At 38.9% G+C, this 14514-nt stretch overlaps 1 protein-coding gene across 1 annotated transcript in view; it reads right to left on the bottom strand.

Annotated features, from left to right (window-relative positions):
* Positions 1–11641, bottom strand: part of MTX2 (metaxin 2) — a 68973-nt gene extending 57332 nt beyond the window's left edge. The window contains exon 1 of the mRNA XM_039250123.1: positions 11415–11641. Within this exon, the coding sequence (XP_039106054.1) occupies positions 11415–11454 (40 nt within the window). The 5' untranslated portion in view covers positions 11455–11641. The remainder of the gene's footprint in view (positions 1–11414) is intronic.
* Positions 11642–14514: the final 2873 nt, after the last annotated feature.

The following is a 14514-nucleotide window of genomic DNA, read 5'->3' on the forward strand; positions in this document are numbered from 1 at the left end:
ATTAGATTTCTTAAAGACAGCCACAATACATCCTGTGCTAGAAGGTCTTTTAGAATCTCACCAATGCCCCCACCTACCCCATCCCCCTATCAAAAGATAAAATCTAAATACCCTTCCCTTGAATCTGGGCAGACTTGTAACTGTTGTGACTGACAAGAATAAGACAGAAGTGATGCTTCAAGACTTCCAAGGCAGAGTCATAAAAGGTGATGCACCTTCTCCTCTGGTAGCTTGAACACATGCCTTTGGAGAGCTGAGTAAAATGTCTAACCTCTCTATGGCCTTCAGACTCTGAGGAAGCCCAGACCACATGGAGAGGCCATATATAAATATTCCAGAAGACAATCACAGCTGAGTTCCTAGTCAGCAATTCTTAGACATGTGAGTGATGATGCTCCTAGATGTTTCTAGCCCCCAACTGTTGGGTCACCCCTAGCCTTTGAGTCTTTCCAGCTGTGTATCCAGATACTGTGAGGTAGACGCAAGCAATCTCTCCAGTGGCCTGTCTGCATTATCCTACCCATAGGATTCATGAACATAATAAAATGGCTGTTTTACATCCCTAAATTGTGGTGTGGTTTGTATACTACAATAGCAACTGAACAGTTACAGTTTTGATAGTTACTATTAGTTACAGATCTATCATTAAAGACAGCCTTCTATATTAATCCATCTGAAGCCTCAGAATTCCCTCTGTTCATCTAAATCAGACTCCTGACCATGTCGCATTATAAATCCCACTTTCCTCCTTCAGACATGGATTTTGATATTTACGCCTTCCCTCTAATCAGTTCCATTTTATTAATCCATTACCTTGAAACTTTACCTTCCTGAAATCTCACTCTCCAGCTTCCTGACCACATTTCTGCTCCTTGACTGCCAGTTCTCAGAATTTGGAACCCATTGACTACAATGGCTTACCTCCATCCGAAACTCTGGTCTGTTGGCAGTTACTACATTATTTAGGACATGAGGAAAAAAAGAATCCAAGAAGAAAATGATTTAAGTAGGCTAGCTAAACTCAAAGCTTACTATAATCTTTTCACAAAAAGCAGACTAGTAAAGCCATTTACCTCTGATACAAAGATAATCCAATAACAGTAAATAATGAAACATACTTTATATCTGTCTTTAAACTGCACTCCATGATTTCTAAGACATTATCTCCCTTTCTAAACACTTAAGATTAAAATTAATGTACATTCTCCAAATAGCCACCACATGATAGTATGGGAGAATCAGTACAAGTATATATGACAAGAAGGGGAAATCTGTTTGAGAAGAAAATACATCAAGAATAATTCACAATATAGGGGCGCCTGGGTGGCTTAGTCGGTTAAGCGTCCGACTTTCGCTTAGGTCATGATCTCGCGGTTCGTGGGTTCGAGCCCCGCGTCGGGCTCTGTGCTGACTGCCAGCTCACTACAGCCTGTCTTCCTCTTCCGATCTTCCCTCTCTCTCTGACCCTCCCCTGCTCACGCTGTCTCTCTCTCTCCTAGAAATAAATAAAAAAATATTTTTAAAAAAAAGAATAATTCACAATACAAACTAAAAAAAATAAATATAAACTACCACATAAATACCTAACATTACATAACCAATTCTCATCCACTAGCCAAACTAGGTCATCAAACTGATCAACAGTAAAAATTACAATGATAACAATGCCTTATGAAAAAAAGAAAGTAGCTTTTATTTTTACATTCTTATTGACATATAATCTTCTTTTAAGTTATAAAATAAGAAAATCACAAACTTATCATTCATGATGCCAAAGCAGTCTGCTATAATGCAAAGGCTAACAATTAAAAGAAAAGGAGGTCAAAAAGCCAGATCATTAAAACATCAGCTGCCAATACTAACTTACAGAAATAAATGCTGGAGTAATGATAGCCCTCTTCCTGTCTAAAAAATGATACAATTTATTTGTATGAAGTTCTAGTCAGTGCTCTAGTTTGAACAGGTAATGAAATATGACAGTGTGGGGCAATTCAATTATAATATCTAAGGATACTATATCCCCTGGGATAAATAAACCAAACTTTTTTGAAAATCCTAATGCAGATTAAGCCATGAAAAAACTTCTTTGCTTTATAAAACTTTGCTGATAAAAACATAATCAACACAAAAACACAGCTAAGTGTATAAGCACAATGAAATGCTTTTTACGGTTTCTATTTTGCTAACGCAGTTACAGTTAATGGGAATTGCCATGACAAAATGATTGTTTTTATGAAAAGAACCCTCTTTATCACTAACCAATCAAATTTCATTTTTATTACTGATGTAGAAAAGTTCAAAACCATGATTCATTTATAAAGCATACAAAAATAAGAAAAGTGTTCAAGAATAGAGTAAGGATCATTTACAAAGCAATAAAAAATTAAAACATGCATTTCTCTTACTGGCAAGGCAAATATTTCTACACATAAATGTCTGTAGCTGAATTTGCTGAATATTATTACTTCTGTCATTGAACAAAAAAATGAGAAGCCTGAATTTAATATCTCATCTCCATTTGGTATCCCCAGTCCATTTGATGACTGCTTATCAAGAAATGCAAAAAATGTTTGAAAAATGTTAAAAAATTTGATGATTTTTTTCCAATTTCACTCAAATATGAAAAGCTTAAGCTAACATTAATAACTCAAAAGTCTTCACAGAAACAAGACTAGGAAATCTTTATGGGGTACACATCACCAAAATCTTTTAAATTAAAAACCAAAAATTATGTCATTTTAGAGCATGGAATGTTTATAAAGCTACAAGAAAATTAAAACTCACATTATAATTAACTATGGACTACTTCAAGGTCAGGAACTTTCAAGTTATCTTAACATCATATCAAAGTTTTCTAAAAGATAACAAAACACTGCCTCTGAGGGGCACCTGGGTGGCTCAGTAGGTTAAGCATCCGACTTCAGCTCAGGTCATGATCTCACCGTTCATGGGTTCAAGCCCCGCGTTGGGCTCTGTGCTGACAGCTAGCTCAGAGCCTGGAGCCTGTTTCAGATTCCGTATCTCGCTCTCTCTCTGACCCTCCCCCGTTCATGCTGTCTCTCTCTCTCTCTCTCTCAGAAATAAATAAAACATTAAAAAAAAAAAATTTTTTTTTTTAAAGAAAATACTTGGGGCGCCTGGATGGCTCAGTTGGTTAAGCGTCCGACTTCGGCTCAGGTCATCTCACAGTTCGCGGGTTCAAGCCCCGCATCAGGCTCTATGCTGACAGCTCAGCGCCTGGAGCCTGTTTCAGATTCTGTGTCTCCCTCTTTCTCTGTCCCTCCCCCACTCGTGCTCTGCCTCTGTATCAAAAATGAATAAACTACAAAAAAAACAAATAAAAATAAAAAAGAAAACTTCATTGCTGACACAAAAACAAAATGTTGTAAGGTGCCTGGGTGGCTCACTAGGTTAAACGCCCAACTCTTGATTTTGGCACAGGTCACGATATCACAGTTGGTGAGATCGAGCCCTGCACTGGGCACTGTGCTGACAGCATGGAGCCTGCTTGGGATTCTCTCTCCCCACTCTCTCTCTCTGTCCCTCCCCAACTCATGTTCATTCTCTCTCTTTCAAAATAAATAAACCTTTTAAAAAATATAAACATGCTTGTTTTGATATACTTTCAAGATGCTTAGAAATGGATTCCATAGAACCCATAAAACTACTTTCCCAGATCATACTATAAATTAAAGCTACTGCTAGAATGAAGTTATTAATAAACTTAAATAATTAAGCACCCACATGTCCACAAAGATAAATGAAATATTGAAAGTCTTTTTTTATCCTTTATATAGTTTACTGAGCTTCTAAATAAAGAACAGAACAGATATTGTACTGATTTCAAAAGATTAATAATTATAGTATGATGAGATTAACTGATATGCTTAAAATACAGAAAGGCATTGGTGAAGTAATAAGGTCATTCAGAAAGATGGTATAGGGTTACTAAAAATAAAGATACTTTGGACAACCCGCTGTCCAAAATGGCAATAGGCTAACATTACACATGGAACATCCTCAAAGGCTCTCAGGCAATAAAAGTAGTAACAAAAACTATCATGTATTAAACATTACCATATATCACCCTATACTAAGTGCTTAATATATTATAAAACATATTATCCCCTTTTACAAATAAAGAAACTGTGACCTAGGACAGTATGCCCAAAATCACAGAACAAGAGGGAGAGCTGAGCTTAGAACTCAGTTCTCTCTTACTCCAATGGCCCACTTCCTAATCTTTATATTCTATTACCTAATGGAGCTTCAATTTCCTCATCTATAAAACAAGAATAATATCTATTAGATAGGATCAAGGGTGCCTGCGAGGCTCAGTCAGTTAAGCATCCAATTTCGACTCGGGTCATGATCTCACAATTTTTTAGTTCAAGCCCCACACTGGGTTCTCTGCTGTCTGTGCAGAGCCCACTTCGGATCTTCTGTGTCCCTCTCTCTCTCTCAAAAAAATAAAATAAACATTAAAGAAAAATTTTTAACAGGATCAAATTGTTAATATTAGCAATTATGTATATCAATCATCTAAAACAGTGGCTCAAAAAGGACAATTATAGTGCCTCAGATACAAGGCTAAGTTAAACATTATTCTTTTCTCATCATATTTTAAAAATCTGAATTATCTTCACCATCTTGTAAATAAAAAACCTGAGACTTTAAAAAGGCAAGTAATTTACCCAAGGTCACATTTAGTGAACAGCCAGGTCTGACTTACTCCAAAGTCAACCACAAGTGTAAAAGAAGGTGAAAGAAGTGATTGACTGACTTGCCGGGGCACCGACTGGCTCAGCCCGTGGGGCATGTGACTCCTGGTCTTAGGGTTTTAAATCCAAGCTCCAATGGGAAAACATCTATCATGCTACTGGACATCAAAAAGAAAGCTGGAGTAGCCATATTTATATCAGACAAACTGGACTTTATTTTTTATTTTAAAGGCAAAGAAGGGCATTATATAATAATTTCAGGGTCTATCCATCAGGAAGAGCTAACAAGTATAAATGTCTATGCACTGAATTCAGAAACACCCAAATACATAAGACAATCACAAACATCGATAAGAATGTGCTAATAGCCAAATATGGAAAGAGCTTAAGTGTCCAACTGATGAATGGATCAAGAAAATGCAGTTTATATATACAATGGAATACTACATGGCAATGAAAAAGAATGAAATCTGCCATTTGTAGCAACATGGATGGAACTCAAGGGTATTATCCTAAGTGAAATATGTCAGGCAGAGAAAGATACCATGTTTTCACTCATGTGGAACTGGAGAAACTTAACAGGACCATAGGGGAGGGGAAGGGGGAAAAACAGTTGGGGGAGAGGGAGGGAGGCAAACTATGAGAGACTCTTGAATACTGAGAACAAACTGAGGACTGATGGGGGGGAGGGGAAGGGGGCTGTTGGCATGGGGAAGGGCACTTGTTGGGATGAGCACTGGGTGTTATATGGAAACCAACTTGACAATAAACTATATTAAAAATAAAAAAAATAAAAAAAATAAAAAAAAAAATCCAAGCTCCAATTTGGGTGTAGAGATTACTTAAAATCTTAAAAAAAAAAAAAAAAAGAAGTGATTGACACTGTGGGAGATTTCTGCTGCTTAGGGCTTGGCACCTCTCTCTCCTTTTGTGTGTATCTGGTAGCTCTGTGGAGCCCTAAAGCCTGGAGCCAGTCCTAACACAGGGCTAAGCAAGAAGGCCTGTCCATCACAGTACTCCATCCTTTTGGCTCCAGTGACTACTCCAAATGTGCTCACACAACCCAAATGCGGATACTCAGCCCTCCCCTAGGATGTACTGAAAAAGTCTGCCATTAAACAAACAAAACAAAATAAAACAAAACAAAACAAAAAATACAAGCAAATTAATATTGAAAATACAGACTGTTATAAGTGTTATAAGAGATTTTGAAAATGATTCAATTTTATCCCTTTTCCAAAGTTCTAAATTTAGCATATCATCATCTAGAGATCCAACCTATTAATTCAAAAATTAAAAATTATAACTTACCCTTCCTTACCATATTACTAAGTAACAGGAACAATTCAAAATCCCCTTCCACTTTAAGGGGTGATGGGCATGGGGGACGGCACTTGTTGGGATGAGCACTGGGTGTTACATGTAAACCAACTTGACAACAAACTATTTTTTAAAAAATCCCCTTCCACTTTAAGAAATTTATCCAAAGAAACTACACAGGAGATACACAAAATATCTATAAAAGCACTGTTTACATCAGAGAAAAATCATATATACCAGTGATGGCTTTAGGATATACCAACTTAACTACATTTACCAGAATTCTCTTTCTACTGTTACTGATTAAGAAAAGCAGCAAGGGATATTTTCTAGCCAACTCTGGAAGACAAAAGAGAAGCAAAAGTCATTTTGTAACATATAAACTCCTTCTCCCAGTTAGCTGAACACTAAATTACATGCTGCTGTGAAGGGATTTTGCAGATAACAAAGTCCCTAATGAGATTAACTTTACATTAATTAAAAGGGGAATGGGGTGCCTGGTGGCTCAGTCAGTTAAGTGTCCGACTTCAGGTCAGGTCACGATCTCACAGTTCATGGGTTCCAGCCCCACGTCAGGCTCTGTGCTTTGGATTCTGTGTGTGTGTGTGTGTGTGTGTGTGTGTGTGTGTGTGTGTGTGTGTCTGCCCCTCCCACACCCATGCTCTGTCTCTGTCTCTCAAAAATGAATGTTTAGAAATTAAAAAAAAAAAAAGGGGGGGGATATCATCTTGGGTGGGCCCGATTTAATCGGCTGGAAGTCTTTAAAGAGAGGGCCTATGGGTTCAGACACTGCAAGCAGCCGCTGCTGCATGTGCCCTTTCTTCTTCCTAGATCTCCCATTCCTGGCTATCTGCCTTGTGAACATGGTCCTCAGTTGGCCCACCCCCACCACAGCATAAGCCAATTCCGTGTGTGTGTATGCATGCGTGTGTGTGTAGACACACAAACATAAAGCTTAGAGCTAAAGCCAAAGGCAGAGCTAGAGATCAAAATCCCACAGCTTCTGCTTCTCTGGCTGAACTAATACAACACCCTAACTACCAACCAAAATAAGAATGGATAAGTTATGATTTCTTCATGAAGTACTATATAACCACTGGAAATGATGATGAATAATTCCATTTGCAGACGTGGAACCAGATCTCAACAATAATATGACAAAACAGGTTACAAAAAAGTATGTATATTCTATAATTTATGTTTCATTTGTTTTTTTAATTTAGGAGCAGAAAAGAAGATAGCTCTCCTCACCAAAGTTTTAATGATGAGGGTGAAACTTTAAAGTCTTAATCTGGGTGTTACAATTTTAGGTGATTTTTACTTCATTCTTCATATTCGTTTGGATTATTTCATTGTCTAGAAGCCCATGTATCATAATTATTATCAGAAAAAAAGGGGAAAAATGAGTAGTTCCCATTTGACAGGAAAAAATATAAGATAGATTTACAGGTTAAAATGTGCTCGGAGTCTTAAGGGACAAACAAGAGTTACATAAGCAAAGTAGGCATTTCAAGCAGAGGACAACACATGCCAAGAATGAACTCTACAAATAGTTCAGAAAGGTGAGAATTTAAGAGTGACAAGAGATAAGGCTGAAGAGATGGACTAACTTATGACAGGTCTTAAATGCTTCACTCCACCTAACAATATGGAACTAAAATTGAAGATGTAAAAACGAGAGTCATATTTGCATTTTAAGAAAATAACAGTAGGGCACCTAAGTGGCTCAGTCATTTAGGAGTCCCACTTTGGTTCAGGTCATGATCTCAAAGTTGGGAGGGGAGGTTCAAGGCTCACGTCGGGCTCTGTGCTGACAGCTCAGAGCCTGAAGCCTGCTTCGGATTCTATGTCTCCCTCTCTCTCTGCCCCTCCCTGCCCTCCCCCCTCTCCAAACTAAATAAACATTTTTTTTTAATATTTTTATTTATTTCTAGGAGAGAGAGAGAGACAGCATGAGCAGGGGAGGGTCAGAGAGAGAAAGGGAGACACAGACTCTGAAACAGGCCCCAGGTTCTGAGCTGGCAGTCAGCACAGAGCCTGACGCGGGGCTCAAACCCACGAACTGCGAGATCATGACCTAAGCGAAAGTCGGACGCTTAACCGACTAAGCCACCCAGGCGCCCCAATAAATTTTTTTTTTTAATTTTAAACAATAATAAGGCTCTCAAGAATATCACAGATAGATGCAAGACACCTTTAAGTATTTCTTAAAGAAGTATCAGGGGCTCTTGGGTGGCTCAGTCCGTTAAGCATCTGACTTCAGCTCAGGTCATGATCTCACAGTCCGTGGGTTCGAGCCCCACGTAGGATCTATGCTGACAGCTAGCTCAGAGACTGGAGCCTGCTTCAGATTCTGTGTCTCCCTCTGTCCTTGCCCCCCACCCCTCGCTCTCTGTCTCTGTCTCTCATAAGACAATAAAAAATTTAAAAAAAAAAAGTATCAGTATGTTGGCTCATACCCACTGAAAGGAAGAATAAGCATGCTATTAAATACACTAAAAATTAAAGCTCTCAACTACAAAACCAGATTCACAACTACTTATTGTATTTATAATAGGATTATACAGATATGTACTGCTAAGCTCTTGATGCTGATGTTTTCCACGAAAACTATATTATTGCCAGAAACAGAATATTCTCAATAATTGTTGAATTTGAGTCACACCTAAAAGTCGCTTGCAAGTCAAACACAGGGTTTCACATAAATCGTAATTTTGGTCACCCTTATTTCACTACTCACAAATACAATCTTTTAAATTTTTTTAATTTGTTTAAATTACACAAGTAAAATATTCTCACAGTAACAATTCAAACAATTGAAAATGTAGCTCCTCCACCCTCCACCAACTCCTACCCTTATAACTCTGAAATTACAAGTTAAAATTAATTGAATATTCTGTTTTTCTGTGCTTACATAAACATATACATGTTTATATAGTGTTTATTTAACAATGGGGTTCATACAGTATACATATTATACAACTTGATTTTATTTAAGATAATCTTAAATTTCAAGCCAATATATTTAACAGGTGTGTCTCTTCATTTCTAGTATTTGCAATAATGTGGGCATACCATAATTTGGCATACAGTTAGGACATTTCTGGATTTTGGCTATTGAAATTAATGCTATAATGAATATTGCTGTATATTGCTTTAAATAATATATATTTTTTTATCAGATAAATTATTCCCTGAAAAGTTTCTGGATCAAAGGATGGTATTTTAATAAATATTGCTATATTAAGTTCCCAAGATGTAATAATTTATAGGTTCACCAAGAGTTTGAGGGTAGATGCTTTCCCCCCATGCCTTTGTTAGTACTAGAAATTACCATCTTCATTTTTCTGCATCTCACGAGATGGAAAATTATCTACTTTCATTGACAGAGAGCATCTATTCATACATTCATTGTCCGTTTGCATTTCTCTTTTCTGAACTGCCTGTTCCTATCCTTTACCCTTGATTCTACTGATACTATCATTAGTTTGTAAAACTTACATCTTTTATCACATAAAGCTTTTTAAATTTTTCTGCAATCAAATCTGCCAATTTTTTTCTCCCAAGGATTTTGGATCCTGTGTCTTGCGTAGGCTTCCTCAGCTACCCAAGATTATTGAAATTATCTCCTATATTTTCTAATTATTTTATTACAATTTGGCTTTTGTCCTTATGTTACATTTAAATCTTTAATTCATTTGGAACTTACTCTTGTGGTGTTATGACTTAGGAACTGTGCCAACACCATTTATTGAATTATCCATCTTTAAATGCCTCCTTCTAGAGTAATAGTAGAGCATTGCAAATAGCTAAGGTGACAGATTAAAATTCCTAGAAATTCTTAAATTTTACTAACTGAAACAAAATTCCAAACTCATTGAAAGTTTATGAAAAGATACTTATCATTTTTTCTTTAGAAGAAATCACATATTGGGATACAAGCGTACAGCATACCAGTATCAGCATACAATATGAAATAGTCGATTTTTTTTAACATGCCAGAAATGGAAATTAGGTCAATGATCTAACTTTTTATTTAACATAATGGTAAAAAAAAAAAAAGAAAAAGAAAGAAATAATCATTGCTTGAAATCTTAAGATTATTCACTCATTTGGGTCACAAATTCTATTAAGCACCAACCTACAGGTGTTCAGGATACAATGGGGGACAAAACAAGTAGATCCCTACTTTCATGAAGCTTGTAATCTAGTGACAGCTTCCCTCTCTGCAAGAAATCAATGTATTTAAGTGAAAAAGGAAAAAAAGTATGTTCACACAAATGCAGTGCAATAAAAAACATTTTACAAATTTTATGACACATTCAGTTCTTTCCATTTCCAAGATATGACTCCACTTTAAATGTGCCTATTTATCCTGGTAACTGTCTCTTTACTCAGGTTGAAAATACTGCTGGGAAGTTAGATTAACTCCACTGAAAGATTAACTACCCCATCAATACACACCTACAATACCTATGTCTAGTCTCCTCACTTCCTCAACAATATTTCTTTCACTACAGTAAATAAGAACCTCGAAAAGAGAAAACATAAATCTATTTACATCAACTACATTCAATCCATCAAATCAAAGGTGTTTCTAAAAAATATATGTAGGGGCACCTGGGTGGCTCAGTCAGTTAACCATCTGACCTCTGCTCAGGTCATGATCTCACAGCTCCTGAGTTCGAGCCCAGCGTTGGGCTCTGTGCTGACAGCTCAGAGCCTGGAGCCTGCTTCTGATTCTGTGTCTCCCTCTCTCTTTGCCCCTCCCCTGCTCATGCTCGCTCGCCCTCTCTCTCTCTCAAAAATAAACAAATAAATAGCAAAGATTAAAATATTTATAGATTGACTTTTTGATGAATCCTACAGACCTAGCAAATGGCAATACTGTGTTGCTGGGAGAGAAAGCAAGAACTTCGGTGGCCCTTCAATAGCATTATGTAACAAGGGCAACTCGTTAGTGACAATCAACTAGAACTTCAGGTCCAACGAGGAAGGCTAACCCCACTCTCAGACTGAATGAAGCCTTATAATACCTGGCCCCTGCAGCCACGCCCCCTCATGCCAACCCACGACATGGTTCACGTACCCTGGCCCTTCCTGACCCAACTGGAGGGGAACCAAAGTACTCTCAGGAGAAAGAAGGCGGTATTCCTGCCCCTGCTGGGTGACCTTGGCCAAGTGTCCCCTCCTCAGTTTTCTCATCCGTGAAACGAGGCTGGTACTCCGTGCCCGCCTCTATCCCCAGGTCTGGGTTCTGCATCTAATGCCGCAAGGCTGAGGCAGAGCTGCAGCCCTCACCCGCACGCTGCTCCCCGCGACTGTCCCGCGCCGCCCCCGCCTCCACCCGCAGCCCGCGGCCACACGCGCTACCTGCGATCTGCGAGACGAAGGCTTCCGCCACTAGAGACATGTCTGCTGGGCGGTCCTGCGCCCGCGGTTCCTGGTCCCCACGGCGGTCGGCGTCCGCTTGGCAACCCCGGCGTCACCTAGCTGCTACCAGGCCTGCCCCGGCTGAGTCTGGGACTCGCGCAGCCCACCCTGGCGACGGCGTAGTAGGTGAAGACCCCAAGGTTACTGCCAGGCCCGGCCAGGAACTTCCGGCGCAGCTGACAGTGGCGCGAGAGCGCTTCCGCCGGCGCCGCTCCGCCCCCCTCCCTCGGCGCGCCGGGTTCCTTACTGCAAAACTACCCGCGGCAGCCAAGCGCGCTGAAGGGTTGGGTGCTTGGTTCCCGACGGCGGAAAAGGGGAATTCGGGAACGGGGATCCCGGATGCTTTCACTATCCTTTCTGTAAGCGAGAGTTTTGTAAGCAAGTAACGTTGTTACGTGCATCACACCAGCCACTTTAAAAAATGTATAAACAGCATTCTGTTTCATGTCAGCTTCTCAACAAACCCGATAAAGCTGGTATTGTTATAGCTATTTTAAGAGTAAGGAAACAGATTTAGAGAGTTTAAACTGCCTACTCAGGGAGTATGATGAGGCCCAGATTCAAATCCACGTTAAATTTCCTCTATTCCACTATACTGCTAGGTTGATAAGTCCATGGACAGACATCAGTGCTTATTCTTTTATTCAAACATGCTTGCCAAAGAGGAGATTTGACTAACACCTAAGCTGAGAGATAGTTTGCCCTTCAACTCCGTACACCTGAAATGAAGCTTCTCCTGCAGAATACAATACTCTAGTTTCACACACTTCTCCCTTTTGGAGGTGGGTGAGAGGGACCGGAAGAGGAAGAGACGTTAAATCCATAAATGACTTTCTATACAGTTTAAACAAGCTAGACAATTAAGGAAACATCAGAATATGTTACAGATTTGGAGGCATAAAGTATTACAAGTGAAACTGACTTCAGAGATCATCTGGTGAGCCAAAGCCCCCTTTCACTGATGAGAAATTCATAACAGGTTACCACAAACTAAATGGCTTAAAACAACAATTTTATTCTCTCCCAGTTTTAGAGGCTAGATATCCAAAGCCAAGGTGTCCACAGGGCCGTGCTTTCTCTCAATACTCCAGGAAAAAGCCTTCCCTACCTCTTTGTAGCTTCTGGCGTTTGCCAACCATCTTTGGTCTTCCTTGGCTTATAGACACATCACTGGAATCTCTGCCTTCATCATCACAGGGTATGAAGTATGTTCATGTCCAAATGTCCCTCTTCTTATAAGGCCACCAGTCATTGGATTTGAGTCTAAAACGAATCCAGTATAGCCTCATATTAACTTTATTTCATCTGCAAAGACTCTATTTCCAAATAAGGTCATATTCACAGGTACCAGACGTTAGAAACTTGAACATAGCAGCATTGTTTTTCTTCTCTTTGAGAGAGGGAAGACACAATCCTACCCACTACACTAAATAATAAGATTTTTAAGGATAAATCATCAGTTTGCCTCACCCTGAAACTAGGAAACTTGTTAAATTTAAACTCACCCCAAAACTTAAATCAACATAACATAGCAGTGTTTGAAGACACAGTATCTCCTCATTGGCAGAGATTCAGAGTTGATGAGAGACTGAAATAATAGGGTTTTTTCGGTTTGTGCTAAGGGAGATAACACTGATAGTAAAGAATATACTATGCCCATGGGTAAAAATGACCAGGAGAAATGAACTGTTCCAGATATTGGGTGTCAATTGAAAGAAAAGCTCCAACTCCTCTCTGTTTCTCTACACAGTGAAGTAGTATAACTTGTAAAAGTAAAGATCTGCCCCCTATTCAAGTTCTATTACCAAGTTTGGTTTGTCACTTTTTAAAAGCAGGAATAAAATTTTTGACTACTTTTTTTTTTGTTAACATTTTATTTATTTTTTGAGAGAGCATGGGTGGAGGAGGGGCAGAAAGAGACAGGGACAGAGTATCAAAGCAGACTCTGCGTTGACAGGCTGACAGCAGCAAGCCAGATGTGGGGCTCCAACTCATAAACCGTGAGATCATGACCTGAGCCACAGTCAGACACTCAACTGACTGAGCCACCAAGATGCCCCTTTTGACTACTTTTTGACACATGCAGATTTTTTTTTTTAAGATTTCTCCATGTCATAGAGATTATGTGAAAACATGAACCAAAGTCCTTAGTATTGGACCAGGGAATCCAAAATCCAGCAAGTCCGAAAGGCAAAGCTGAGCCCCAAAATGGAAGGAGAATTGCAAGAGCCAGGGACTGGGCATACATGCAAGAGAAATAGAGCAAAATTAAAGGCAAAGGAGAATGTGCCCTCAAAATTTCAGTTAGGTGTCTATGGCTTGATGCATGGATGAACCAGACTGGCTCAAAGATACTGAGATGGGACTGATCCCAAGCAAACTTTTGAGGAAGAAACAGGGATCTGCTGGGGGCACTGTCTATATTCAACCCCTTTCATCATTGTAGTCAGGGAAACAGACTCATCAGCGCCATATGGATTCACTTTTTCTCCCTGACTGATGGTTCTTTGGCTTCCCACACAGGCTAATTTAGACTGGAAAGAATCTATAATGTGGGAGGTCTTTATTACTAAAAATTAGATCCAATAAAATGCAGATGGCCTGACGGTATCCACAAACAAGCTGTCTTTGAATAAATAACCAACTGGAGAAAATGTATTTATGCATCTGTATTAGAACAACTGGCAGATTTAAAACTGAAGATCTGTTTAAGGTCACAATTAAGGAAAATACAAGAAAACAAGCCACTGGAATTTTTAAGGATGAGGCTATAAAACAAAAGTGCTAGGGAACCCATATGTTACTAAAAGGATAATCACACAATTATTTAAAATAAAATATTAACGCATGCTATTAACATCGTTTGCCCTAATGAAATCACTTTTCTTGCAAAACTGTTCCATCATGAGAATATTTCCATGTCTCGGATCTAGATTTTGCATTACTATATTGAATAGGAAATATACAGCTATTGTGATGAATATATACTTTATTAACATTGAAATCCTAAGGCATTTTATCTGCATTTCATTTTTCTCTG

Source organism: Hyaena hyaena, unplaced genomic scaffold, assembly GCF_003009895.1.
Source record: "Hyaena hyaena isolate Hyena2069 unplaced genomic scaffold, ASM300989v1 scaffold_359, whole genome shotgun sequence".
NCBI classification, from domain to species: Eukaryota; Metazoa; Chordata; class Mammalia; order Carnivora; family Hyaenidae; genus Hyaena; species Hyaena hyaena.